Source organism: Anabrus simplex, chromosome X (genome assembly GCF_040414725.1).
Source record: "Anabrus simplex isolate iqAnaSimp1 chromosome X, ASM4041472v1, whole genome shotgun sequence".
In the NCBI taxonomy this organism is placed as follows: Eukaryota; Metazoa; Arthropoda; class Insecta; order Orthoptera; family Tettigoniidae; genus Anabrus; species Anabrus simplex.
This window is the reverse complement of record NC_090279.1, coordinates 138492341-138504138: the sequence shown is the minus strand read 5'-3', so window position 1 is coordinate 138504138 and position 11798 is coordinate 138492341. Positions and strand designations below refer to the sequence as shown.

Below are 11798 nucleotides of genomic sequence, written 5' to 3'. Positions count from 1 at the left end.
ACCAGTTGCCCTTCTTTTTGAGAGGCTATTCCACAACAGAATCAGCGCAACTATTTTTCAGCGTATTACAGTTGATCAAGCTGGATTCAGGCCAAATCGCAGCTGCTGCGATCAAGTGCTTTCACTGACATTCCACATGGAAGCAGGTTTCCAGAAACAACTCAAGACCTCAGCTGTATTCATTGATCTTACAGCAGCATTTGACACAGTCTGGAGGGAAGGATTAATTTTCAAACTTCTCAGAATTGTACCCTGTAGGACCATCGTGCAGGTTATAAGCAATATGCTCGATGACAGAAGATTTCGAGTGTGTATGGGAAATAGTATAAGTAGAGAAAGGAAGCTCAAAAATGGATTACCCCAAGGATCGGTACTGTCTCCCCTACTGTTCAATTTGTATATCTCTGATCTCCCAGAAATATCATCACAAACATTTTGTTATGCTGATATCATAACACTAGCTACTCAAATTCGAGACCTTAGTGTGACAGAAGAAGTGCTACAAAGAGACCTGATTTCACTTGAAACATACTTCAAGAAATGGCAACTGTGTCCTAACCCTAACAAAACAGAAGTGTCATGTTTTCACCTGAATAATCGCCAAGCTGGCATTAAACTTCACATACGTTTTTGTCACCAAGAACTTCGGCATAGCAGCTATCCCAAATATTTGGGGATTACACTTGATCGCACACTATCTTACCAACAACATCTTATGAATCTGTCCAGAAAGCTCAAAACACGTTATATTATCCTTCAGGAATTGTATGGCACAAGGTGGGGTTCATCAGCAAAGACTTCATGATCTGCTTTGGGACTGGTTTTCTCATGTGCTGAGTACTGTGCACCAGTTTGGCTGGATAGCCCATATACAAGACTAATTGATACTCAACTGAATGCTAGCTTGCGGTTAATATCTGGTACTATCCAGTCCACATCCCTTTATTGGCTCCCAATTCAGTCAGGTAAAATGCCACCTGTTTTAAAAAGATGAAATGCTACCATCCGAGAGTTCAAGAAGATAGAAATGAACCCTCAACTACCTGTTTTGGATGATATTCCTGTTCTCAAGGTAACGAGGCTCGAGTCACGACATCCATCTTTGCATGATGCTGTTGCATTGGCTGATGGGAATTTTCACCCTTTAGAAGAATGGAGAAGTCGCTGGAAAGTTGCCACAGACAGTTCCTTACACAACATATTTTCTGGTGAACATCATCTACCGCGTAAGATTTGGACCACTCTGAATCGGGTGAGAACAAATCATGGACAATGCAGGGATGCCCTTTATAAGTGAAAATATATCTCATCACCGGAGTGCGACTTTGGTGCATCTCGGCAGATGATCCCCATATTGTAAGTTAATGTACACGACGTTCCTACACAGGTAGCCCGAGTGACTTTTTGGAACCAACAGAGGAAGCCATACAGTGGATCACTCAACTGGACATTCTGCTATAAAACATGTTTCTTGTCTGTGTATATTTGTAAATACTATATATTTGTATATATGTGTCTAACCTGTTGCCCTATGCTAATAATAATAATAATAATAATAATAATAATAATAATAATAGGTAAATAACGTAGTGATATAATAGTCTTTCAAAATTGCAATTATTGTCACTGACCTTACAAAGTACCACAAGTGTATATCCTGTTTTAAAACATTTAATGCAGTAGTGTTTTTGAACTGTAGTTGTGACATTGTAAATTAATTTTTTGCTGTCAACCCTTTGTTGGTTACTTTGTGAAATGATCTTTGATAATCCCTGGGAAATGATTCTATAGTCTCGGATTGGTGCTCTTAACCAAGCCCTTGTATCAGCAGGTCATGCGATGGCTAGTCGTAGCCTAAGGTTTGACTTCAAACAAGATTTGTGATGGAAACTACGAATTCTGTATAGTTTATTTTAATTTTGTGAGTGGTTAGGGTCTTCTCGGCTCTTATGTGATGCACTGACTTGTTCCTACAGTACTTTCACAACTAGTGGCAAGAAATATTCATGTCGGTCCTCAGAACTACCCAGTACCAGCTCACACTCTCTGTTTCTTTGTAATTCATATGTAACAGTACACAATAGGCTATGTTAGAGAACAATCTTGTATTATGACCACCAGTAAAAATGTTTCTTATGAATCCTTTTCACACACAAAATCATATTTCTATTTTTGATGGAGTCTAAATTAGCTTTCTACTTTCTAAACATATTTTGTGCAGAGACCAGCAAAGCGACATGCATTTTATGTGTTTTCTTTTTTCTTGGCATATATGTCAGAGGACAGTCCATTGTCTACGTAGCTTAGTCCATTTTACATCATAGATTTTAGATGCTTCTGAAGGATTCAGTCGACCGGATCTTATCTGCTACTTCACACTTTGTTTTATATCTCACCTCAGGCGCTATTGTTTCCTCACTCTCATTTCAGCAGTCTACTAATATCATGCCGCAACTTAAATGACTTCCTTTAAAATGTCTAAAATATTTGCCATGCCAGTTGGGTATTGAATTACATAAGAAAATATTTTAAGATTCATAAAATTTCCTAATTGCTGACTTGTGGAAATACACGTATTTCTGAGGTTACCAATTAGTGTTCAGATTACCTTCCATTTGTGGAGAGACACATCGTCCTGAGCTAACTAGTGATGAGGCTTACTTCCGTTTGTGTAGAGACACATGGTCCTGAACTAACCACTTAGTTATGTGGCTTCCTTCCAGCTTTAGAGCGTTGAGTGTTACATGGCCCTGAGCTGACCACTTTGTGCCACACCTCCATGGTCTTCATATTTATAGGCGTGATCGGAGTGAAAATAACAAACTGATTAATATGATCGTCTGCTGTCTATGACGTATGTAAGCAGAAATATGAATTGCAAAATTCTATTCAGGCTAGAATACACTGACGGACTCCCCTCTTGTAGGTACTGAGACATTATTACGGATTTAAAACTGTTTTCCCAAGGAACGGTTTTGATTTGGCCAATTAGCCGTAGAAAACAGTGTCACGTTTATATTCTCAACTTGGATTTCTCCTACTTGTAAACCATCATATTTCTTAAGTAATTAATTTATTCTATGGGACTTGCTCTCGATACTTAACTCTCATTCTGCTGTGTGCTGCCATCTGTTATGGTGTGGTCGAAACGTGACCTCGCCTCCGACCAATCAGGGAGCTCCTCGCCATACTGCTCTCTTCCAGCGGGAGTAATCGGCCATTATGAAATGAGAAGAAGCTTGACCATGATGGAGGAAGGACATGCTACTCACTCGCTCCGGCTTTTGGCCTTAGCGCACATTATGGATCCGACATAATATATTAGTGCGATGGCTTTCAGCCATTCTAAAGGTTTAATTTTTAAATTTTGAAGACCGTCCTCCTTTCTGCAGTAAATGCAATATTTTGTGATATCATTACGTGAGTATGGAGCAACTGACGCTTTGATGTTACTACAAGCCTGATTCTGCAACTGTAAGTTTCTTCTTCATTTAAATTGAACTTAGTCGCCGGAGACCGGAATGATGTTTTGGAAAACATGCCCTCTTCTAGAACTTTCGTGTGTTTAAGACGTTTGAAAAAGCCATAATGCTAGTTGTTGGTTCAAAAATTTAAAAGGCAGTAACTGTTCAAGTTTCTCGGGTTTCCTCTGTAAAAATTTATATATATATATATATATATATATAGTATACATATCCTAATGATCTGGATATGTGTGGTATGAAGGTGTATTACGTTTCATCTAGTTTGGGAAATTATGAAAAGTTATGATTATTATTAATGTGGAGTTTTGGGAGAATAGGTGTATCTCCTCTATATGTACTTCAAAGAAACTTTACCTCTTGGAAAGGTTTTAGGACCATGTGAGTTTTCTCCAGGGTATCAGAAATTTAGTTTGGGTCACTTTTAATTTTATTCCTGCTTTTCCTTTTAATTTTTTCTTGTAAAATGTAAATGAATGAGTTTTGGAATTTCCGGGTTCCTTATGTTTCGACCATTGTTATGCTTATGCTTTGTGATTGGTCATTGCCAACTCTTGATGGCGAATGTTGGTTACCATGGCTACTCTGTAGTGATGTTAGTGGTTGTTTTTGGGATTCTGTCGCTTTTGTAAATATTTTATTTTGGTGTCTGTGTGACTTTAACACTTTATCCAAACTTTCTTGACTTGATATTTTCCCGGTTTGTGTTTGTTCGGGTGTCTTAACATATGTTTATTCTATTTGTGTTTATGTCACTCGAGACGTAATTACCCTGATCCCCTTGCGAAAGCTCCATGATCAGACTATCCGGACGAATATAATAAGTTAAATGAAAGTAAGAGTAAATGAAGAGAAAACTTGTACTTTGAAGGTCACCCTTTGTAAAGCACCCCAAAGGCACTACTCACTTAAAGTAATTATCATGTAGTCATGTACCTTTTACACTTATTTCTGGTTGGCCGACCTCAGTTTTTCAGGAGTTTTCCTCGGTTGTTAATTACCTTATATTATTGTTTGTTTTTCTCTGCTATGGAGGGTTTTATTTAATTTTATTTTTATATTAAAAAAAAGGTTGTTCTACTTTGGGTATCAAGATTAAATTTTTTTACCTTCTTAAAGATATGTTGTTGTTCTTTCTTTCACTTTTTGGTGTTCTGATGTCCAGTACAGAGGTTAATTTAAATTATCCATGGTTTGTTGTGACACTTCTCTACTTGTTAAGGTAAGTTTTTCTTGTTCTCTTGTTGTTGGAAGGAGTGTATAGTGTCTGATTAAGCTTCCACTTATTTCTTATGAACTGGTGCAGTTGTGTAACTGCTAGTTCATACCTTGGGCTGGCCGTTATGGTTGTTGTTGTGGTGTTTGGCAATGTAACGGCACAGTACTCATAGAATTTCACCGGATATTCTAACTGTCCTTCCCATTTAACACAGATATACCCATTTTTTATTTTGTTGAGTTATAAATTTTTCTTCACAGTGCATTTATAGGAGTCACTTAAACACGAAATCGAGAAGCGTTCAGCCATTCAAACACTATTTTGTGAAAATAAGTTTTTATAGATATCGGACATAGGCTTTAGGGGAGAAAATTTGAACATCCAATAAACTAATTTGAATGTTACTATGTGTAAAATATCCTTTGCACTCCATTTTTGTAACAGAATATTCATCAGTCTGCATCAGGTGGCAGGGTCCGGTGTTGTGGTTCATTGACTCCAGTTAGTTCGGTCTCGAGCCATGTCTTCCAACTTTCAGGCCGTTGTGCACTCTATCAGTCTATGCTGTTTGGTTCGTCCCTAGCGCCTCTTTTCACCGACTTTCTGTGTAATACTCTGACTTTCCCAATGTATCGTCCTCTACACGCAACACGTGCCCAAACCAGCGCACAAGCCTTTCCCCAATTTTCTTCTGGATCGGTGCAATGCCAAAACGTTTTCTAATAAAATCATTTGAAATGTGATCTAGTCTCGTTATGCCAGCCTTCCACCTAAGCAACTTCGTATCCATGATGCTTATTTGGCGTTCTACCTCTAGAGCTGGGCAGCATTCGTTGCCGTAGAAAACGACAGGATGGATATCGATAGGACAGATATCAGTTCGGTAGAACTTAGTTTAGAGATGGCCCTTCGTCCAAAGTTCGGAAGGGCGCCTGTTGTCATTCTCCACTTCAGTCAGGCTTTGTATATCCTTAAGTTGACTTCATCAGTAAGTCGGCCATAATCATAGATTGTGGAGCCAATATACTTAAATATCTCTACTCGTGCTATATCTTCAACGTCAACATGCATGGTTCCAACTTCTCGACGATTTAATGCAATGTATTCTGTCTTGTTCTTGTTGAGGCGCGGGGCTTATTGCGCTAGTCGATTGTTCCAGTCTTCTGTTTGACGCTGCAGGTCTAGCTTATTCTCTTCAGCCAAATGATATCATTTGCTTGGAGAAGTGTCCATGGTATTGGACTGCGCAGGTTTGTGGTAATTGTGTCCATCACAAGAATGAGCTGCAATGGTGATAAGCCGTGGCCTTGATGGACTCCTACAGTTATGCGGAAGTCATCAGACGCTCCTGCGGCAGCTTGAACACAACTCATTTGTTCTTTGTAGAGCAATTATACCCTCTCAGCAAGGTGCTATGGAATGCCATGTACTTGTAGGCTGACTGATTAGGTCATGAATTACCCGATGGAAGGGCTTCTAAGGGTCCAGAAATTTGTAATGAAGCCTCTTATTCTTTTCACAGTGTTTCTCAAGTAACAGTCCGGCAGCATGGGTTTCTCCTATTGCGCCACAATTTTACACAAATCCAGCTTGGCTTGTTGTATGTTTGGTTAAATCGCTAATCCTTTTGTCGAAGATTTGTTCTAAGTCTCTCGTTGCGAGGCGCAGAAGTATGTTCGGGCCGTGATTAGAAAAATCGCCAGGGCTTCCCTTATTTCTGAATTGATACTCCGTCGCCAGTCTGTTTGTTTTTGACCTTCTTTGATGATATGGTTGAAAAGCTTGCTTTAGCCACACTGCTGCATCCCCCCATTGAGAGAAACAAAACTCTGCTGGAGGATAATCGGGGCAGATGGCTTTCCCTGGTTTCATTTCCTTCAGCATAGCCTGGACTTTAGTGACGTCATTTTCCTACGTTGGATCTTCAACAGCGGAGGTGATTAGGATTGGTAGATACGGAAATTCCATGATTGAAATGTTGTCAAAATAGTTCCGCCAGTGTACTCGCGCTTCCCGCCTGTCCAGTAGCAAATCTTCTGTTTCCTCATTGATGCAGTAAAAACGTTGGACTTCTGACGTTTTGCGATGGCTCGATTGACTAGCCGTTAAAAATTCCGCTCGAATTCGCGCATGTCATGTTTCACATATAGTCCTGCCTACCGGTTTGATTATGTTACGGCAAATACCTCCTTCATTTTACGAGTGGCAGCCTCGTAGGCATTCCAATGAGCAAGAAACTTGTGGTACAGCTGCTTCTTCAACCGTACTGCATATTTAACATCTTCATTCCTTGGCCACATATCATGTTTAATCCTTCGTTGTCGTCGCCCTGACCTAATTGTTCCAGGAATAGAGCGAAAGGCGTCTTTCAGTTTAGTCCGGCTCACTTCAACTATGGTGATTTGTGGCTCTGTAACTTTTGCAACGACGTTAGTCTCCTTCTTCAGGGGCAACCGTTTGATCCCAATTTGTCTATTTCCTGCGAAGTATTGGGCTCTAGGTGACTTTATCCGCAGCTTAGATGACTGGTCTTTGTTGCATCGCAAGGATTTAATAAGGGACAACTGTTATCTCTAGAACATCTTCGAGATTTCACTCTCTCACAAGGATGTAGTCAATGCGAATTGGATGGGAGCCACTGTAGTACTGAGTAGATGAATATCACTCTTTTTGAACCGTGTGTTTGCGATGATCAGTTTCTGCATAATCGCGAATTTGTTGGGCTTCGTGGTTCTTTTCACTAGTCCATGAACGGCATGGACAGTTTGTTCTTTCCTCGGTCCGACACGTCCATTCAGATCAGCGGCAGCGATAAGATAGTCAGCGGTCTTCTTGTCAGGCGGTGCCCAGAACGCATCTTTGGTTTCCATGAGCACGTCAGTTTGTGGAGCGTTGCTGTGAAAAATTGGAATTTCCTTCTTTCTCCAGTGCGGACGAGTTACATCAAGCGATTGTCAAACTTTTGCACCTCGGAGACTAAACCGTCAAATTTAGCTGATATGACGTCAACACCATGAACTGTCCTTCGGTTTCTGTTTTACACCAGTTAGTAACCACACCTCTTTTCCCATAACTTTTCTCCATTCCATCTTTTTTGCGCACCTCTCAGATGCCTACAAGCCCTCTCTCAAGTGCAGAGGCTTATTCGCTACTTCTTCCAGGCATAATTCAATGATGGAATACAAAATGGGGGTACTAGCATGGTTAGCCGTCACAGCCCGTGCGACGGTAACCCTAGCATACATTTCATGCTGACTGGGCCCTGCCAATGCGCGTCCCTTCCAGGGGCTGCACTAACCTTGGCTCCGATACCATGAGAAATATTTCTGTAATGATATAACTGTATTATTTTACGGCCGGCTTGTCTTGACCATTTTAGAGCTCATGACAGAAGGGAGTAACGCAGCTCCGGACATGGAGAACAGATGCCTTTTGCAGCCACTCCTCTAGAGAAGAAACGCTACCCTCTTTTCTGCATTAACTTCCAGAAATATAGTGTACCTCTTCCGCCACCTGGTACCTACTTAACGTCTCCATCTCCGCCAAAGTTGCCATTAAAGACTTTGTACATGTTTGGTACGCGAGTGCTTTTATATTTTGCTCAAGTTCATCGGCAGGCCAGCGGGGAACCCGTATCCGTCACCTGGGACGCGCCACGAGTTACGGCAATATAGCTGGTACGTATAGAATTTTTATCAATGCAAAATGAAACATTATTTTACTGAAAAATAAATTGTGAACCTGATAAATTACTTGTCACAAGAATCACGTATTCACGTAAAGAAGAAGGGTTACAGACGTTCGCACCTTTGCTTGGCGTGATATGCCACAGAACTCATGACATACAATCCAGTGTCGTATTTTCTGCCCCCTGTTGTCTAGTGGTGTCAACATCAATATCTTGTTTGATGATCAAGAGGTTTAGTCTGTCATATCTGGAATCAATGTCCCCCTTTCATTTGTCCACTTATTTTCTCCAAAGAGTGCAGTAACAATACATGATCGAGCCTCCCATTACTTTGCTTGTGAGCCAGTCATGCATTCGACTGGGCCATGTGATTTCATTTCATACAGTATGAATTGGAAAGTACCTGTTCATGTTACGATATACTTTAGCCTGCGTGATCGATTTTCCCATGTGGCAGTTGTAAGCGGATCTCACCTTTAACCCTTCTTCCGTAGAATATGTAGAACTACTCTGTTGTGGGGAGACAGGCACAGAATTGGATGCTATCCAACTATGTTATCAATCCACTAAAAATAATCACGTTGCCCGTCATCTTTTGAAATAAATATAATAACATTCCTTCCTTTACATAGCAGCAATATCCACTTCAGTGCAATTCAACGTCTTGTCATCTCGAATTTTGGCTCAAGCCTTGATTTTCATGCTCCTTCTATCCGTATTTTTAAAGTAATACTTGTAAAAATATTCAAGGGCATGATAGGTTGCGTTTGGTTTCAAAATCAGGATATTAGAACATTGTAATAAAACGCTACCACCAAAGCCATATTCTGTGTTGCCTTCATAATGTCTATAACAGCAGTGTCTTGAGGAGAAAAGACTGTATCAATGCTAGGGAGAGAGCCGTTGTATATTTGTTATATTTCAGCTTTTCCAGGATTTCATCAGTATTAGTGGTTTCCGTGTTAAATACAGCAATTAAGACGTAGACTGATGTAGTACATGAGAGTAATTATGAACGTCCTTGTATAAACCTAGCGTCCTATATATAGGTTGGCTATGTTTGATTGCATATCAAAGATACATATTTCGGAAAAGCGACACAGTGACATAATAAAATGCTATAGTGATATGATAATGTATAAATACAATATGTATATTTGTGTGACAAAATAACACTCATAAAAGATTAGCCATGTTTCAACAGATCTTGGTGAATGTCGGCAAACGTTCTCAACATTATTATCTACAACACAGACATTCTCTCAAACAACCTCAAGAACAAGGTCCTTTACAAAAATTATTACTTGCCTGCGACAAAGCGCAGAGTGGTTCAACAAGATCAAAACTCCAAAGCATATGCCGTTCTTTATGTAGGAGAACAGACTACGGATTTCGGTAGAATAATATGTGCTGGATTAAAGAGCTTGTATGAGTATTTACCCTTTTAGGCTGGACCACTTCTCATGCTTTCTTCAAATGAGGTCTATTAACTCGTACATTTCTAAACCGTGACAAGTTTCTTGTGCCTATATCGTGATTATGAAAGGACGCAACACATTCTCGTTACAAGTGAGAGGTTTTGAATTTCACCTCAGATAATGTTTACTCTCAGGAATGTAATGTTTATGAGTAACGAGCTCTCTGCACTGGATATCAGTGATTGGAATGTCCAGTAGCAAATCCCCTGTGTGGGAGTTGTAGTGGAGTTGGCTGTTGAACTATTGGTCACATGGTTTTAATTTGTCACTGTAGATCGAGACCCGAGGTGAGCTATAGAGATCATCAACCTCCGGACGGCGGATCAGCTAGTTTTAGGTGTAGTGTGTGCAGTGACATCCTGGCTGGGAAGTTGGACCTCTTGCGACATCTGAAGAGACACAAGGAAGATCGACCCTTCAAGTGCGATCACTGCGGAAAGGTGTTATGTAGCCGAAGCAGCTTGTCGGAACACCTCAGGATCCACCCGCTCCAAGTGTGCGTATTTTCTGATAAATGCTTTACAAAGAGGAAAATGCTGACAGGGGACGCGCGATTGCATACAGGTGCGATTATAAACGAATGCTCAGTATCTCATAAAAATTTCAGGAAAAGGCCGGACGTTGTGCGGTCTCACACAGGCGAAAAGTCATACCGTTGCAATATCTGTAGTAAATCATACATACAGAAAGGCAATCTGACCAAACATATGCGGACCCATACAGGTGAGAAGCCATACAGCTGCGGTGTCTGTGGCAAATCATTCATACAGAAAGGCAGTCTAACCTATCATGTCCGGATTCATACAGGTGAGAGGCCATTCAATTGCGGTGTCTGCAGCAAGTCATTCATTCAGAAAGGCAGTTTGACCGTTCATATGCAGACCCATACAGGCGAGAAGCCATACAGCTGCCATGTCTGTAGCAAATCATTCATACAGAGATGCAAACTAACCGATCATATGCGGACCCATACAGGCGAGAAGCCTTACAGTTGCAATGTCTGTAGCAGATCATTCATTCTGAAAGGCATTCTAACCGGTCATATGCGGACTCATACAGGTGAGAAGCCATACAGGTGCAATGTCTGTGGCAAATCATTCAGGAAGAAAGGCAATCTAACCGAACATATGCGGATCCATACAGGTGAGAAGCCATACAGCTGCCGTGTCTGTGGCAAATCATTCATAAAGAGAGGCAAACTAACCGATCATATGCGGACTCATACAGGCGAGAAGCCTTACAGCTGCAATGTCTGTAGCAGATCATTCATTCTGAAAGGCATTCTAACCGGTCATATGCGGACCCATACAGTTGAGAAGCCATACAGTTGCAATGTATGTGGCAAATCATTCAGGAAGAAAGGCAGTCTGACCGAACATATGCGGACCCATACAGGTGAGAAGCCATACAGCTGCCATGTCTGTGGCAAATCATTCATAAAGAGAGGCAATCTAACCGATCATATGCGGAATCATACAGGCGATAAGCCATTCAGATGCAATGTCTGTGCCAAATCATTCATAATGAGATGCAAACTAACCGGTCATATGCGCACCCATAGAGGTGTTAAGCCATACAGTTGCAATGTCTGTGGCAAATCATTCATGATGAAAGGCAGTCTGACCGATCATATGCGTACCCATACAGGCGAAAAGCCTTAAAGCTGCAATAACTGTGGCAAATCATACATAAAGAAAGGCATTCTGACCGATCATATGCGGACCCATACAGGCGTGAAGCCAAACAGCCGCAATGTTTGTGGCAAATCATTCATCCTGAACAGCACACTAACTGTTCATATGCGGACACACACAGACAGGAAGTCATACTGTTGCAAAGTCTGTGGCAAATCATTCAGCCGGAAAGACACTCTGTCTCATCATATGTGGACCCTTACAGACGAGATTTTCTGTGGTGAATCCTTTAGCAGG

The 11798-nt window shown here is 40.9% G+C and overlaps 1 protein-coding gene across 1 annotated transcript; it reads left to right on the top strand.

The window, feature by feature from the left end:
- Positions 1-10826: 10826 nt before the first annotated feature.
- Positions 10827-11297, top strand: LOC137503193 (zinc finger protein 248-like; the record flags this gene model as incomplete). The annotated part of the gene is made up of 1 exon (XM_068230703.1): positions 10827-11297. A coding segment is annotated over exon 1 (471 nt), but the record flags the coding sequence as incomplete, so codon positions are not given.
- Between the last annotated feature and the right edge of the window lie 501 nt (positions 11298-11798).